The sequence below is a fragment of the Musca vetustissima genome, unplaced genomic scaffold (assembly GCF_032173495.1).
Source record: "Musca vetustissima isolate MV318-11 ecotype Yass unplaced genomic scaffold, APGP_CSIRO_Mvet_v1 utg4424, whole genome shotgun sequence".
Classification (NCBI taxonomy): Eukaryota; Metazoa; Arthropoda; class Insecta; order Diptera; family Muscidae; genus Musca; species Musca vetustissima.
Window position 1 is genome coordinate 79,815 of NW_026878881.1, and position 18,886 is coordinate 98,700.

The following is an 18,886-nucleotide window of genomic DNA, read 5'->3' on the forward strand; positions in this document are numbered from 1 at the left end:
CCTATACATTCAATAAAAATTTGGGATATTTTGATGCGGTTCCGAAAAACCAATTTTTTGTTTTTATCAAAACCGTTTCAATTTTTTTTAAATCCTTTAAAACAATATGAAAATACATTTATCTCTTTCTTCTATTAAATTTTCGAATATTTTGAACCGGTTCTGAAAAAAACCGGTTTTAATTTTTATCACAACCGGTTCGAACGGTTTTTCGAAATCCTTTAAAACAATAGCAAAATTAATAAATCATAGCAAATCTTCATTTAGAATTAAATTATGTATTCATTCAATCACAATTTCGGATATTTTAAAGCGGTTCTAAAAAAACGGTTTCAATTTTTATCAAAACTGTTTCGAACTTTTTTTAAACCCTTTAAAACAATATGAAAATTCATTTATCTCTTTATTTTATTAAATTTTCGAATTTTTTGAACCGGTTCTGAAAAAAAAACGATTTTTGTATGTTTTTGAAGCGGTTCTGGAAAAACCGGTTTTTATTTTTATCAAAACCGGTTCGAAACGGTTTAAAAAAAATCGGTAAAAATCGCAGTTGTAGGCATATTCAAATTTTAGCTCAAGTTTTATCATTTGGAGGTAAACATAAATTTTTGATTTTTTTTTTAATTCTCTCTTGTATCGGATCTCTGAAATAACCGGTTTTTTATTTATAAAAACCTAATTTTTATATTTTTTGTTATTTATTACTAATGGACCTCTATTCTCCTTCCCCTTTTCCAGAGTCTCAATGTCCGCGATGCCGTACGTGATTGTTTGGAAAAAGATCCCTCCGAGCGAACCGAAGAAGATGTTGAAATTCTGCTCGAATTTACACAGGGCCTTAAGGCCTTTACAAATATTACATTGGCCGTACGGCGAGCGCTGTGTTCCGTTATGGTCTTTGCCGTGGTCGACAAAGCGGGAACAGTGGTTATGTCCGATGGCGAAGAATTGGATTCATGGTCCGTGCTAATTAACGGTGTTGTCGAAATTGAACATGCCAATGGCGAACGTGAAGAATTGCAGGTTGGCGATTCCTTTGGCATCCTACCCACAATGGATAAACTCTATCATAAGGGTGTTATGCGCACGAAGTGTGATGATTGTCAGTTTGTGTGTATCACCCAGACGGATTATTATCGGATACAGCATCAGGGTGAGGAGAATACGCGGCGGCATGAGGATGAAGAGGGTAGGGTCGTAATGGTGACAGAGCTAAGGCAGATTGGTAGTAATGATGGCACTGGAGCGGGTGGTAGTGCAACGGCCCAAAGTTCGGCAGGTAATGCCAAGAGGGGCCATGTGGTGATAAGAGGCACCCCCGAACGTTTGCTACAACAATTGGTGGAGGAGAATTCAATGACCGATCCCTTTTATGTCGAAGATTTTCTATTGACCCATAGGATTTTTATTAAAAATTCTCAAGAAGTCACCCAAAAGTTGCTGAATTGGTTTGAGGCCGATGTCAATGGGGTGGAATTGGTACCAGGAAAATTTGCCAGTCATGCCACAGCCCAAGAGATCCGAGATCGTGTCACCCGCGTGGTTTTGCTGTGGGTCAACAATCATTTTACGGACTTCGAGGCCGATCATGAAATGATGGAATTTTTGGAAATATTTGAAGCGGGTTTGGCTCGAAAAAATCTGCTAAGTCAATTGCGCCTGCTGCACATTGCCTGTGCGGCAAAGGCCCGCAATCGTTCGTGTACCCTGACACGTTCCTCACGCGATGAATCGCTGAATTTTACCATAATTGGAGGCTATGAAATGCGTGGAGCCTGTGTACCCACCGGAGGCTGTGGCATTTATATTTCACATGTCGAAAAGGATTCCAAGGCCCAAGAAGCGGGACTGAAGCGTGGCGATCAAATTCACGAAGTGAATGGTCAAAGTTTTGAACATGTTACGAGTAAGCGAGCCCTGGAGATCCTTATGGGTTCGACACATTTAAGTATAACGGTGAAGAGTAATCTGCTGGGTTTCAAAGAAATGATGCAGGCTGTGGAGATGAGTACGAGTGGTGGTGCAGGTGGCATGGGATCGGCCAATGGTAATATGGCAGCATTGGGTTCTAAATCGCTGCGTAGTCCTCGAAGGATATGTGCCAATGATGTGGCCAAGCTACATGGCAGGGCGGATTCAACCACAGATGATATGACGGCGGCGGCAAATAGGGCACACATTGTGCGCCTAAGTTCGGTGGATATGTTGCTACATTCTGGGGAAGATCAAACGGATAGAGGCCTACCAAGTCCAGGGACTCCTGTACAATCCTCCGGGAACATGGCTTCGAATTTCATGAACAATTTACTGCAATCGGTTAATGCCTCCGGCAAGAAAGATCCCAATGGTGGTATGCAGGGTAATGGTGGTGGCGGTGGAGGTGCCGATTCCAAAGGTGGAGGTTTTATGACCCTGGCGCCCAAGCGTAGACTACAAAAAGCATTGGCCAAAATGAATTTGTTACACAAAAATGTCACCGGGCTGCAGGCCTCGAATTTAAATGACAGCAGTGATGCTCTACTGAATGTAGCATGTTCGGAAAAACATAAATCGGGGAGCCTTAGCAGTGCTTCCTCTTCCTCGGGGCCAAATGGTAACGGTGGCGGTAGGCTATATCAGTCGCAATCAAATCCCGATTTGACCTCCCTGCAATATGAAGATAATTCAGCAACATCGACATTAAACCCGGGTAGTTATCTCTCAGCCTCGGTGCACAGGCCCTCAGCGGTGTCGACCACCGGAAGTTTGGTACCCGACTATCCGGAACATGTGTTGAAGGTTTTCAAGGCAGATCAAACCTGTAAATATTTGTTAATCAACAAAGAGACCACGGCCCATGAGGTGGTTATGTTGGCCCTGCAGGAATTTGGCATACACGATCCCAGCTCCAACTTTTCGCTGTGTGAGGTCAGTGTGGGTGAGGGTGGCATGGTGAAACAACGGCGTCTACCCGATCAATTGCAAAATTTGGCGGAGAGGATTGGCTTTGCCTCGAGGTACTACTTGAAAACAAATGGCATATCGGAAACCCTGGTACCCGATGAATTGGCCCTGGAATTGGTACGAGAATCAAATGTCCATTTCCTGCAGCTAAATGCCTATGAATTGGCCATACAGTTGACCCTGCAGGATTTCTCAACATTCCGACAAATTGAATCCACCGAATATGTTGATGACCTGTTCAATTTGAAAACGAAATATGGCGTCCCAATGCTGAGTAAATTTTCCGAATTGGTTAATCGTGAAATGTTTTGGGTTGTCACAGAGATCTGCAGCGAACATAATATTGTGCGAAGGATGAAAATTGTTAAACAATTTATTAAAATTGCCCGCCATTGCAAGGAGTGTCGGAATTTTAATTCCATGTTTGCCATTATCTCGGGTTTGGGCCATGCCGCAGTCTATCGCCTCCGGCAAACATGGGAGAAATTACCCTCAAAATATCAAAGGCTATTCAGTGATTTACAAGATCTCATGGACCCCTCTAGGAATATGTCCAAATATCGCCAATTGGTATCCTCCGAACTGCTCAATCAACATCCCATCATTCCATTTTATCCGATTGTTCGGAAAGATTTAACCTTCATCCATTTGGGTAATGACACGATTATAGAGGATCTCATTAATTTTGAAAAGTTGCGCATGATTGCCAAGGAGGTGAGGTTGCTGTCACACATGTGCTCCTCACCCTATGATCTGCTGGCCATATTGGAGCTGAAGGGCCAGTCACCATCGAATGCCATGTTTTCGTTAAATCAAATGTCCACCTCACAGGGTGGTAGTAATCAAGGGCCCACACTCATTGCAGCGAATGCCGGTAATGCCACCATAAAGCGAAGGAAAAAATCCACCGCTGCCCCCAATCCCAAGAAAATGTTTGAAGAGGCTCAAATGGTACGAAGGGTTAAGGCATATTTGAATAATTTAAAAATCATCAATGATGAAGATATTCTGCACAAGTTTTCACTAGAATGTGAACCGGCTCATACATCGAGTGCCTCCACCTCATCACAACATGGTGGCAACTCCTCCCGCACCGGAGGAGATCAGCTGAGTATTTATTCACATACCTCTAACTCATCATCGGCACCAAATTCTTCACTATCGCTGAGGAAGAGACATCCATCATCGCCAACCCTCTCGACCACTTCTTCGACATCGTCGACCAGCGATAATCGTCGTAACATTAATCCAAATTGTCCTAAATTTGGCACCGCCTCACCGCAGGCGGTAAGAAAAATTTTATCTCTTTCCGAGTCGACAAAGATACGACCCCACCAACCATTTCCAAGGCCGCCAGCAACCCTGCCCGGCAATATCCCCCTACTAAGTAATGCTCATCTGCATGGTCATGCGGGATTTAATGCGGCCGGTGTCCCCGTGGCATTGGCTTCTGGATCAACACCCACACCCAGTCCTTGCTCACACAGACGTCTCACACCGGGCAGTAGTAATTCAATGCCAGGTAGGTGAAATCTCAATTTATAGAGCTTTTTGGGTTGTATAGAGACCGGAGGTCCTTATAAAGACCAGTTGGGTCATATAGAGACCGGAGGTCTTTATAAAGCTCTAATGGGCTGTATAGAGACTGGAGGTCTTTATAAAGCCCTAATGGGCTGTATGGAGACCGGAAGTCTTTATAAAGCCCTAATGGGCTGTATAGATACCGGAGGTCACTATAAAGACCTAATGGGCTGTATAGAGTCCGGAGGTCTTTATAAAACCCTAATGGGCTATATGGAGACCGGAAGTCTTTATAAAGCCCTAATGGGCTGTATAGAGACCTGAGGTCTTTATAAAGCCCTAATGGGCTGTATAGAGACCGGAGGTCTTTATAAAGCCCTAATGAGCTGTATAGGGACCGGAGGACTTTATAAAGCCCTAATGAGCTGTATAGAGACCGGAGGTCTTTATAAAGCCCTAATGGGCTGTATAGAGACCTGAGGTCTTTATAAAGCCCTAATGGGCTGTATAGAGACCGGAGATCTTTATAAAGCCTTAATAGGCTGTATAGACCCCACAGGTCTTTATAAAGCCGTAATGGGCTGTATAGAGACCCGACAGGTCTTTATAAAGCCGTAATGGGCTGTATAGAGACCCCACAGGTCTTTATAAAGCCGTAATGGGCTGTATAGAGACCCCACAGGACTTTATACAGACCATTTGGGCTGTATAGACACCCCACAGGGGTTTATACAGACCAATCGGGCTGTATAGTGACCCCACAGGTCTTTATACAAACCAATTGGGCTGTATAGAGACCCCACAGGTCTTTATACAGACCTCAATTGGGCTGTGGTCTCTATACAGCCCAATTAAGATCTGTATAAAGACCTTCTGGTCTCTATACATCCCAAAACCGGTGGTCTTTATACAGCCCTTAATTGGGCTGTATACAGACCTCAATGTGGTCTCTATACAGCCCAATTGGTCTTTATAAAGCCTGGAGGTCTCTATACAGCCCAAATGATCTTTATAAAGACCTCGGGTCTCTATAAAGACCTCTATATTTTTTTTGTATAACTAATTTCCGTTTTGTTTCTTTTCACCTCCAGCCACCATGATTCCTCCCCCAGTACGTTCGATACATGAACGCTCGCATTCGGATACGCCAGCACCACCGCCTCCCTTGCCTTCGGTGGATTTAAATTTAGAAAGTAGTAGTGTTACCACATTTCGTGATTTACCTTTAAGGAAATCTGTTACCTCTGGTAAGTTTTAAATCTAATTTTTTTTATTTTTTTTTTTCACTTTCTTAGTTTCGTATTTTCTTTATTATTATTATTTTATTTCAAAATAGTAGTCTATTTGGTATTTTTCTTCTTCTTTTCTTTTTTAATATTTTGAGGGTTTCTTTCGTAGTTTTTCTTCCTTCCCAGCTATTCATTCTACCCTATTTTCCCTACTACTACTAACTTAACCATAGAAAATCGTAGCTTCTATGCCAAATATTTAGAAATAATTTATTTCAATATTAGATTTAAGCATTTAAATTAATGGTTTTGTAGATGGTATTTTTCTTTCAATTAACCCTTAGATTAGAGATGAGGAGGGTGGTTCCTAACAGGAACCACACAAAATAAAATAGAGTTATAAAATAATACTGAAGATGATATTAGTTCAACATTAATGAAAATTTTGGTAACAAGAAGAAATCGGTAATGTTCCAATTGCTACAGAAACTTCTAGGACTTCTACGCGAAATCCGAGTCATCGTCGAACAGATGGAAAGTTCGTTGTAAAATTGCAATTCAAAAATGAATTTCTCAATACAATAAGTTTAGATTCCAGATCCGGATTCAAAGTAAAGAAGCAATATGTGCGGCATATGGAAGCAAAATTAGGAAAAAATAGAAATAGAGAAATTGAAAAGTCATATAATGATGTTTTGAATGAGTACTTGTCATTAACTTTGAAAAACTTTGCATGATTGTCAAGGAGGCGAACTTGCTGCCTCACATGTGTTCTTCGTCCTATGATCTACTAACCATATTGAAGCCAAAAAGGACAATTGCCATCGAATGTCATGTTTTGGTTGAATCAAATGTCCACCTCAAAGGGTGGTAGTAGTAATCAAGGACCCACTTTCATTGAAGCGAATACCGGTAATGCCATCATTAAGCGGCGGAAAAAATCCACCGCTACCCTTAATCCCAAGAAAAAGTTTGAGGAGGCTCAAATGGTACGAAGGGTTAGGGCATATTTGAATAATTTAAAAATCATTAATGATGAAGATATTTTACACAAATTATCGTTGCAATGTGAACCGGGTACATACATCGAGTGCCTCCACTTCATCACAACATGGTGTCACTTCTTCCCGGACCGGAGGAGATCAGCTGAGTATTTATAACTCATCATCGGCACCAAATTCTTCACTGACACTGAGCAAGAGACATCCATCATTTCCGACACTCTCGACCACCTTTTCGACTTCATCGTCGTAACATTGAGCACAGGGAAAAATAGTGTTCGTATTATTTACCACACTATGCTGTCTGTCTCGGCCCGAAAGTAGCAGCACAAAAATGACAGTGGTCTTTATTGGATCGAGTAAAACAAAAAGCTCCTCGTATTCCTTAAATAATGTATTACCTACAGGGCCTGTCAATATTGCAAAATGATCTCCAGTGGCTGTAATATTGAATATTATCTTTCTCGGCCCGAAGGCACCAGCACAAAAATGACAGTGGTCTTTTTTGGATCGAGTAAAATAAAAAGCTCCTCGTATTCCTTAAATAATGTATTACCTACAGGGCCGGTCAATATTGCAAAATGATCAGCAGTGGCTGTAATTTTGAATATTGGTATTGAGCATTTCGAAGGATACCAATTGGTGATATTTTGGCATATTTCTCGATGAGGGCGTTCAAGAGATCTTGTCAATCACTAAATAACCTTTAACTGAAGGCATATTCCCAAAATTGCCTGAGAAATTCGAAGTCAGCGCTCGACTTTTTGGTCGGTTCACATTCCAACGAGAGAGTATGTAAAATATCTTCACATTTACTTTTTAAATTATTCAAATAGGCCTTGACCCTTCGTACCATTTGAGCCTCTTCAAACATTTTCTTGAGATTTGGGGGGCAGAGGTAAATTTTTTCCTTCGCTTAATAGTGCCATCACCGGCAGCATTCACTGTAATGAGAGTGAGTCCTTGATTACTACCATCACCCTGTGAATTGGGTGATTGATTCAAGGAAAACATGGCATTCGATGGTGATTGTCCTTTTAGCCCCAATATGGCCAGCAGATCATAGGGTGAGGAACACATGTAAGACGGAAACCTCAACTCCTTGGCAATCATGCGTAAATATTCAAAATGAATTTTAAAATTATTCAAATAGATTTTGACCCTTCGTACCATTTGAGCCTCTTCAAACATTTTCTTGGGATTGGGGGCAGTGATGGATTTTTTCCACGGCTTAATAGTGGCATTACCGGTATTTGCTGCAATGAGAATGGGCCTTTGATTACTACCACACCCTGTGAGTTGGAGATTTGATTCAACGAAAACATGACATTCGAAGGTGATTGACCATTCAGCTCCAATATATCCTTTAGGCCAGTAGATAATAGGGCGGGGAACACAGGTGCGACAGTAACCTCACCTCCTTGGCAATCATGCGCAGTTTTTTTTCAAAATTAATTGGATCCTCAATTATGGTATCATTACCTAAATGGATGAAGATTAAATCTTTCCGAACGATGGAATAAAATGGAATGATGGGATGTATATTGAGCAGTTCGGAGGATACCACTTTGTGATATATTGGCATATTCCTCGATGAGGTGTCCATGAGATCTTTTGTAAATCACTGAATAGCCTTTGATATTTTGAGGGTAACTTCTCCCATGTTTGGCGGAGACGATAGACGGCGGCATGGCCCAGACCCGAGATAATGGCAAACATGGAATTAAAATTCCGACACTCCTTGCAATGGCGGGCTATTTTAATAAATTGTTTAACAATTTTCATCCTTCTCACAATATTATGTTCGCTGCAGATCTCTGTGACAACCCAAAACATTTCTCGATTAACCAATTCGGAAAATTTACTCAGCATTGTGACGCCATACTTTGTATTCAAATCGAAGAGGTCATCAATATATTCGGTGGATTCAATTTGTCGGAATGTTGAGAAATCCTGCAGGGTCAACTGTATGGCCAATTCATAGGCATTTAGCTGCAGGAAATGGACATTTGATTCTCGTACCAATTCCAGGGTCAATTCAATCGGGTACCAGGGTAGCTAAATTTTTTTTTTTTTTTTCAAATAGTAACGCGCTGCAAAGCCAATCCTTTCCGCCACATTCTGCAATTGATGGGGTAAACGTTTCACCATACCACCCTCATCCACTCTGATCTCATACAGCGAAAAGTGGGAACTAGGATCGTGTATGCCAAATTCCTGCAGGTCCAACATAACCACCTCATGGGCCGTCGTTGATGTATATTTATTTTAAAAAATATTTAGAAGCTCAATCGGCCTTGAATGCCTTGTGAGAAAATGTTCTGGATTTTCGGGTACCAAACTACCTGTTGTGGTGACCGCTGAGGGTCAGCGCACCGAAGCTGATAAATAACCACCCGCGTTTAATGTCGATGTTGCTGAATTATTTTCATATTGCAGGGATGTCAAATCGGGATTTGATTGGGATTGATGTAGCCTAGCAGCGCCATCATTACCATTGGGCCCCGATGAAGAGGAAGCACTGCTCAGGCTCCCTGATTTATGTTTTTCCGAACATGCCACATTGAGGAGAGCATCATTGCTGTCATTTAAATTTAAGGCCTGTAGCCCGGTGACATTTTTTTCCAATAAATTCATTTTAGCAAAGGGATTTTTGTAGTCTACGCTTGGTGGCCAAGAGGACTCCACACCATTCACATCGGCTTCAAAGCCATACATCAGTTTCTGGGTAACCTCTTGAGAAAACAGCGAAGCGCTGATTTTGTAAAGGCGTGGATTTTTTAAATAATTTTTTTCAGGGGTCTATATAAGGCGTGGATTTTTAAATAATTTTTTTAAGGTTCTATATAAGGCGTGGATTTTTAAATAATTTTTTCAAGGGTCTATATAAGGCGTGTATTTTTTATATAATTTTTTCAAGGGTCTATATAAGGCGTGGATTTTTTAAATAATTTTTTAAGGTTCTATATAAGGCGTGGATTTTTTAAATAATTTTTTAAGGGTCTATATAAGGCGTGGATTTTTTAAATAATTTTTTTAAGGGTCTATATAAGGCGTGGATTTTTTAAATAATTTTTTTAAGGGTCTATATAAGGCGTGGATTTTTTAAATAATTTTTTTAAGGGTCTATATAAGGCGTGGATTTTTTAAATAATTTTTTTAAGGGTCTATATAAGGCGTGGATTTTTTAAATAATTTTTTTAAGGGTCTATATAAGGCGTGGATTTTTTAAATAATTTTTTTAAGGGTCTATATAAGGCGTGGATTTTTTAAATAATTTTTTTAAGGGTCTATATAAGGCGTGGATTTTTTAAATAATTTTTTTAAGGGTCTATATAAGGCGTGGATTTTTTAAATAATTTTGTTAAGTGTCTATATAAGGCGTGGATTTGTTCAATAATTTTTTTAAGGGTCTATATAAGGCGTGGATTTTTTAAATAATTTTTTTAAGGGTCTATATAAGGCGTGGATTTTTTCAATAATTTTTTTAAGGGTCTATATAAGGCGTGGATTTTTTAAATAATTTTTTTAAGGGTCTATATAAGGCGTGGATTTTTTAAATAATTTTTTTAAGGGTCTATATAAGGCGTGGATTTTTTAAATAATTTTTTTAAGGGTCTATATAAGGCGTGGATTTTTTAAATAATTTTTTTAAGGGTCTATATAAGGCGTGGATTTCTTAAATAATTTTTTTAAGGGTCTATATAAGGCGTGGATTTCTTAAATAATTTTTTTAAGGGTCTATATAAGGCGTGGATTTCTTAAATAATTTTTTTAAGGGTCTATATAAGGCGTGGATTTCTTAAATAATTTTTTTAAGGGTCTATATAAGGCGTGGATTTTTTAAATAATTTTTTTAAGGGTCTATATAAGGCGTGGATTTCTTAAATAATTTTTTTAAGGGTCTATATAAGGCGTGGATTTCTTAAATAATTTTTTTAAGGGTCTATATAAGGCGTGGATTTCTTAAATAATTTTTTTAAGGGTCTATATAAGGCGTGGATTTCTTAAATAATTTTTTTAAGGGTCTATATAAGGCGTGGATTTCTTAAATAATTTTTTTAAGGGTCTATATAAGGCGTGGATTTCTTAAATAATTTTTTTAAGGGTCTATATAAGGCGTGGATTTCTTAAATAATTTTTTTAAGGGTCTATATAAGGCGTGGATTTAAAAAAAAATATGTTTTTCTAAGACCCTGAAAAAATGACCTCCTTCCCTCCCTCCCATCACTAATCAATGAGGGTTAACCTGTCCAAAGTAGTTACATTTTTTTCTTGTAATAAAATACTGGGTAAATGGGTTGAGTATTAGCATTACCAAGAAATCTGTAGAACAACAACAACAGCAACAAAATGTAGTTATTACAACAGCTTTAGTACCAATTAATTAGAAATAATAAAAGCTTGCGCGCTTGTTGTTAGATGTGAAAAGAAGTTCAAGGTCGTCTTGTCGGGCACACTTTACTCTGCGTGTGTGTGTGTTGGTTGACTTCAAGTCAGCTATGAGGAGCCTAGAGGAGAAGTAGGAAGGAAGGGGGGGATGATTATCTTAAACGATAATCTCCAGCTACGCTCACATTTGTTCTAGTTTAGCTGCGGACCAGAAGAAAAAAATCGAAACAAAATAAAAAAAAATGGAAAACAACGTGTTATTGTTCAGGTTGTAAGAAATCGCAGAGGAGTTGGAGGTTTTTTTTTTTTTTTTTTTTTTTTTTAAATATAAATTTTCAGACTATGAAGTCTTGGATTTTTTAAAAAATAATTTTTCCATAGTCATGGCTTTTATAACATGTATCGAAAGGAAGGAGGGTGTACATATGTAGTAATTATATTGATATAGGTTCGCGTTTGAGGGGGACATTTGGAAATTAAAAGAAAAAAATAAATCGAATCTATAGGCATTTGCCAGGGTACATGCATTCTATTTACTCTCTGCTTTGCTCTTTCACACTGAAAAACAAATTAAATGGCGGCAAAATTTTAATACCCACAAAATTTTCAAATTCCAGCCTTTTTAGAATGGATAAAATAGCTACAGCAAAATTTTACTCTTCTCCCCATAATTAATTTGAAGAATTCGAATTTATATAAGATACATCAAAAATATTAGGTAAGGTGGTTTTGTTTAAAATTTTGAATGTGTCTGACTAAGCTTTTTTTTAAATAATCCACTAAAAATGAAAAAAAAGACCTGTGCAAAAGTTTCAAAATCACAATGGAACAATAAAGGAAAAAAAATGTTCTGCACTAAAAGAACTGGTCTCAGGGCCTTCTCTAAAACTTTCAATTTGTTTTCTATTTTCTAATTTTCTTGTCCCATTGTGTTGAATTTCTTTTTGAAGAAGGTCTCTAAAGCTAATAACAAGCGCATTAAACAACTTATATGTAACGTTTTTTAAGAATGCAAGCCACATTATTATTAACCTCTATTTTTAATACCCTAGCCTCACTTCCCCCCATTACTTCTTCGTTTTTATTATTTTTTTTTATTTTTACTTTTTTCTTTAATAACTAATAAAAATAATGTAAGTCGTCTATTTGCCATTTATGCTATTGAATTTAGAAAAAACAACAACAAATATTTTTAAAGTAGAAAAATAAACCCCCTGCATATTGGAATGGCTTTGGTCGGTTGGTTGGTATCTTAGAAGAACAATAAAAAAACAAAAACAACAACATTGCTTCGCACAACAATTTATTAATGCTGGCTCTCCTATAATAATGCTAAACAAAAAACCTGAGCTTCCTCCTCATTACTTCTTTATGGTGTGGTGCTAACACTTTACACAAACAAGTATTTTTTCTGCAACAACACTTCTTTCAAACACTCACAATTTTCTTTCAAAAAAACATTCAAATGGAAGGTATGAACGGCAAAGAGAGTTTCTATTTTTTTTTTAATTTTTATACGAAACCTTTCAGGTGATGACAACTTTTTCCACTGAAAATTTTGTCAATAAAAACTTTTTCTACAGTAACAGTTATCGATAATACGATTTTTCATGAAATAACTAATCGATAATAACTTTTTTCGGTCGATAACTCTATTCTATTTAATACAAATTGATCGATAATTAACTTTATTTATCGATAATAAGATTTTTTGTAAAATAACTAATCGATAACGATATTTTCTCGACCGATAACAAGTTTTACTACAAAAAAGTTGATCGATAACTTGTTTTTCTATAGAAAATGTAATCGATAACATTGTAAATGTATCGATAATACGATTTTTCATAAAATAATTAATCGATAATAACTTTTTTCGGTCGATAACTCTATTCTATTAAAAAAAAATTGATCGATAATTAACTTTCATAAAGAAATTTTTATCGATTATAAGAGTTTTTATAAAATAACTAATCGATAACAACATTTTCTCGACTGATAACAAGTTTTACTACAATAAAATTGATCGATAATTTGTTTTTCTATACAAAATGTAATCGATAACATTGTAAATGTATCGATAATACGATTTTTCATAAATAACTAATCGATTCTTATAAAATAATTAATCGATAACAAGTTTTACTACAATAAAATTGACGACTAATAAAATTGTTTGTTTTTCTATAGAAAATGTAATCGATAACAACATTTCTAATAAATAAAATAACTAATTATAAAAAATGACAAATCGACTATATATATATTTTTTTTTGTTCGATAACTATATTCTATTAAAGAAAAGTTGATCGATAATTAATTTTTCTACAGAGATAATTATCGATAATAAGATTTTTTATAAAATTAACAATTCGATAATGACATTTTCTCGATCGATAACAAGTTTTACTGCAAAACAGTTTATCGATAATTTGTTTTCCTTTAGAAAAGGTAATCGATAACAATATTTTTCCACTGAAAATTTTGTCAATAATAACATTTTCTACTGCAACATTTATCGATAATTTGATTTTTATAAAATAACTAATCGATAATAACTCTTTTCGGTCGATAACTAGTTCCATTAAATAAAGGTTGATCGATAATTAACTTAACTACAGAAATATTTATCGATAATAAGATTTTTATAAAATAACTAATCGATAATAACAATTTCTCGATCGATAAAAAGTTTTACAACAAAAAAAGTTGATCGATAACTTGCTTTTCTATCGAAAATTTAATCGATAAGAACTTTTTCTGCAATCGATAACAAATATTTCATTAAAAAATTTTTATCGATAACTTTTCCAACAGGAATATTAATCGATAACAACTTTTCTATAGAAAAAATTGATCGATAACTACTTTTCTTCTGCACAGATTATTCGATAACAATATTTCCATGTAAAGCCATGCAATAAAAAACTATTTACTGTAGAATATGTGATCGATCGATGCAGATCGATAAAATTTTTTAATTTTGAAAGTTGATCGATAACAACATTTTCTACAGAAAATGTTATCGATAACAATTTTTTCAATGTAAAGGTTGATCAATAAATATTTTAAGTCGATGGATAAGAAATTATTATTTTCTCAATTTTTAAATAACAACTTTTTCAATGTAAAGGTTGATCAATAAATATTTTAAGTCGATGGATAAGAAATTATTATTTTCTCAATTTTTAAATTTAAATTTTTTCGATAACATTTTTATCGATTTCTTGCCCATTTTTGCTTCTAACAGCTCTCTCTCTCTGTCTTTCATCTACTCTTTCGCTGCAATGGCTTCAATTTCTATTGCTCCCTAATGCACTTTTCTTTTGCACTGAACACAAACGCACACACATTTACATAGTTTATTTACTAAACACACACACACTCACATAAAATAAACACTAATTAAACAACAATAACGACAACAACAACAAAAAATAAACAAAAATTCCAATTTTATTTTTCTTCTGTGTTTTCGTTCGCCACTTGAAAATTGTGTTTTTCCATTCCTCCAATTTCCTCCATAAATCAAAATCAGGATCGGTATCCTCAAATGATAGTGGGCATGGCTCTTCGTATGCTCAACACGATACAAGTTCTTCATCGTCTGTTTATACAGCGGCCGATTGCCGTCTGTTACAGCAGATCTCGAATACGGCAGCAGCAGCAGCGTCGACGACGTCGTCGACACCACGTAATATAAATAATTCGTGCAATACTTCTACACGTGCATTATCGCCACAGCTACATACACTACAGCAACAACATCAACACCATCACCAACAACAACAACTACAGCACCCAGCGACACCGCCACCCCAATTAATGAATGCACAACAACAACAACAGCCACCGTTGACACCAACGCCACCTCCATATTTAATGAGAGGACAAAATATGCCCATGTATCCACCACCACCACAGCAACCTGGTAGTGGTGTGGGTGTGGGCGGTATTGGTAGCGGCGGTAACATTTCACCACATCCGCCACCATTACCACCGCCCCAACATATGAACAGTAGACCATTGTCACCGGTGGCCATGCCTCCGCCATATGCCACAGCTGCAGCAATGCTCCACCACAATCATAGACATTCCAATATGCATGGTAAGTTTGGGTAAAGCGAAGGAGGGGAGAAGGAGGAGGTGGGGGAGAAAACCTCGACAAACAATGAAGGAAAGGTAAAAAAGAAACAGAAAAGGAAATTTGATTTTCTTTTTAATTTTTTGGTACAGTTGTCTAATGAGAGGGGAAATAAATTAAAAAAAAATTTCAATACCCTTAAAAAAATTATTTAAAAAATCTTGGCCTTGTGCAGACCCTTGAAAAAAATCTTTTAAAAATCTACGCCTTGTGTAGACCTTTGAAAAAAATCTTTAAAAAATGTACGCCTTATTCTGACCTCTTAAAAAATTAAAAAAAAAAATATTAAAAAAAATCTACGCCTTGTTAGGGTCCCTGAAAAAAATATTTAAAAAAATATTTAAAGAAAAATATTTAAAAAAATCTACGCCTTGTTAGGGTCCCTGAAAAAATTATATAAAAAAAATATTTAAAAAAATCTACGCCTTGTTAGGATCCCTGAAAAAATTATTTAAAAAATCTACGCCTTGTTAGGATCTCTAAAAAAAATTATTTAAAAAAAATATTTAAAGAAAAATATTCAAAAAAATCTACGCCTTGTTAGGGTCCCTGAAAACATTATTTAAAAAAATCTACGCCTTGTTAGGGTCCCTGAAAACATTATTTAAAAAAAATATTTAAAAAAATCTACGCCTTCTTAGGGACCTTGAAAAATTATTTAACAAAATCTACGCCTTGTTAGGGTCCCTGAAAAAATTATTTAAAAAATCTACGCCTTGTTGGGGTCTCAGAAAAAAAATCTACGTCTTGTTGTCTCTGTTAAATTGTAAACAAAGTATAGGTCGCATTTATGATCCGAATTGGATGAAAATTGGCACGGCTCATTTGTTTGGCCCAAGGATGAACCCTATTTGAATCGGTTCAGATTTAGATATAGAAAAGGAAATTTGATTTTCTTTTTAATTTTTGGGTACAGTTGTCTAATGAGGGAGGGAATTCACTTCCTGAGTCGATTTATGCATATCCGTCCGTCTGTTAAATTGTAAACAAAGTACAGGTCGCATTTATGATCCGAATTGGATGAAAATTGGCGCAGCTCATTTGTTTGGCCCAAGGACGAACCCTTTTGAAATTGGGAAAAATCGGTTCAGATTTAGATATAGCTTCAATATATATTTTCGTCCGATTTTATGTAATTGGCGCACCAAAGTCCCTATATATCTTTCGATTTGCACGAAATTTGACACAGAGTAATGAATAAGGTCTAGAAAGGTGTGTGCAAAGTTTCGTGAAAATCGATTCAGATTTAGATATATAGCTGTTATATATAGTTTCACCCGATTTTAGGTAAATAGTCCCTGGATATCTTTTCATTTGCACTAATTTTGGTATAGGGTACTGAATTAAGTCTAGAATGATGTGTGCAAAATTTCGTGAAAATCGGTTCAGATTTAGATATAGCTCCCATATATATTTTCATCCGATTTAAGGTAATTGATGCACCAAAAACCCTATATATCTTTCGATTTACATGAAATCTGGCATAGCGTACTGAATTGCGTCTATAATAATATATGCTAAGTTTCGTGAAAATCGGTTCAGTTTTAGATATAGCTCCAATATATATTTTCGTCCGATTTTATGTAATTGGCGCACCAAAGTCCCTATATATCTTTCGATTTGCACGAAATTTGTCATAGCGTACTGAATTAGGTCTAGAATGACGTGTGTTAAATTTCGTGAAAATCGGTTCCGATTTAGATATAGGTCCCATATCCATAGTTTCATCCGATTTAAGGTAAATGGCGTACCAAAGTACCTATATATCTTTCGATTTGCACGAATTTTGGTATAGGGTACTGAATTAAGTCTAGAATAATGTTGCTAATGAAAAGATCCATAGCTAGGCCGAATGACACAACGTACTTAAGTAATATAAATTAGTCTCTGGCAAGTTTCCCTGAAATCGGTTCAGATATAAATATATAACAAAAACACGACGTCTTTTAGGATACGTGTATAGAATATACCCAAAGTTGTGAAGGGTATCATATAGTCGGCCCAGTCCGACTTTACAACTTTCCTTACTGTGTAGGTGTTTGAAAAAATTATTTAACAAATTTACGCCTGGTGTAAAACCTTGATTTTTTCAAAAATGCACACCTTGTGGATTATCTCCAACTTGTTAGGGTCTTAAAAAAAATTTTATTTAAAAAATCTACTCCTTAAAAAATTTAATTTTTCTACTTTATTTTTATTTATTTTTTTTCTATATTGTTTTTATATATTTTTTATTTATTTTTTCATTACTTTTCAATATTTTTTTTATTTATTATTTATTTTATTTTTTTTATCATTTTATTTTCCTATATTGTTTTTATATTTTATTTATTTTTTATTACTTTTCAATATTTTTATATTTTAATATTATTTATTTTTTTATCATTTTTTATATTATTTTTTTTGTTTTTTTTTTTTAATTTTTCCTTAAATTGTTTTTATTAATACAACTTTTTTCTCCATTTACTAGAATTTTTCTTTTGAATTTTCTTTAAAGGTGCCCCCGCCGGTTGTCCCATGTGCCCAATGCCGCCACCTATGAACCAATAAAAAATTATGTAATTATGTATTATTTATTAAATATTAAAAAAAGGTGAGTTGAAAATAAGATTTATTTTTTATTAAAAAAAAAATACTAATTTTTTTCTTTTTCCTTTTTAGTTTAAAAATGATATGCCAAATTTTTTCGATGTTTTCGTCAATAAGAAAAAAAAAACTAGAAAAAAATCATCACTATTTAAGGTTGTGTGTGTGTATGGATCCAGAAATATATTGGTTTTGGTAATGAATGTGATTCAAAATTAATTTGATTGGATTTTTTTCGTTGGTGTAAAAAATGTGAAGAAACCCCATCCCTGGTCGTCACACATATTAGTCTGCAGGCGGACCTCCTCAGACAGTCTGAAAACCAATAGCATGAGAGAAACTCGAAACATTTAAAAATATCTACAAACAAAAACAAACTACTTATCAAATTCTATTATTTTTTAAGCTATACCACTATACCATAATTTTTTTGTATTTAATGTAACTTTTTTTTCTATATATAGTATATATATCATATATTTTGAAATTATGTAAAAAAATATATGTATGTATTATTACTATTATTATTTAAAAACAAAACAAAAGAAAATTTAGTATTAAGTTTTACAAACAACTAAGAAAAAATTCCGCCAAATTTACACTAAACAAAAAAATGAAGAAGAGAGACTAAATACAAATCTAAAACTATATAAAGACCACTTTATTATAACATTGAACAAACAATAATAACTAAAAAAAGAAACAAACATAACCTTTAAAAGACTTACCAATGTACAATTTTTTGCCTCCACGCTCGTCTTCTTCGTAATTTTTTAAATTTTATTTCAATATTTTTTTATAATAAACCAATAAGTTGTGCTCTCTCATAATGGCTTGTAGCACCTTTAAACAAGAACAACAACAAACTATTTCCTAACAAATTGCAAGAAAAAAATGTTTATATTTTAATAATTTTTTTTTTATATATAATAATACATATACAAATGAAACAAGCAAACAAACAAAAAAACTCGAATCAGGCTACACACAAACAAACACACATACATATATATACATAATTTATACTTAAACTAAGTGTTAATTTAAGTTAAACAAAAACAAATCAAATT

At 35.1% G+C, this 18,886-nt stretch overlaps 1 protein-coding gene across 1 annotated transcript in view; it reads left to right on the forward strand.

The window, feature by feature from the left end:
- LOC133323656 (rap guanine nucleotide exchange factor 2) overlaps positions 1–17,726 on the forward strand; it is a 35,727-nt gene extending 18,001 nt beyond the window's left edge. The window contains exons 3-5 of the mRNA XM_061532577.1: positions 739–4,465; positions 5,556–5,711; positions 17,701–17,726. Of these exons, the coding sequence (XP_061388561.1) occupies positions 739–4,465; positions 5,556–5,711; positions 17,701–17,714 (3,897 nt within the window). The 3' untranslated portion in view covers positions 17,715–17,726. The remainder of the gene's footprint in view (positions 1–738; positions 4,466–5,555; positions 5,712–17,700) is intronic.
- Positions 17,727–18,886: the final 1,160 nt, after the last annotated feature.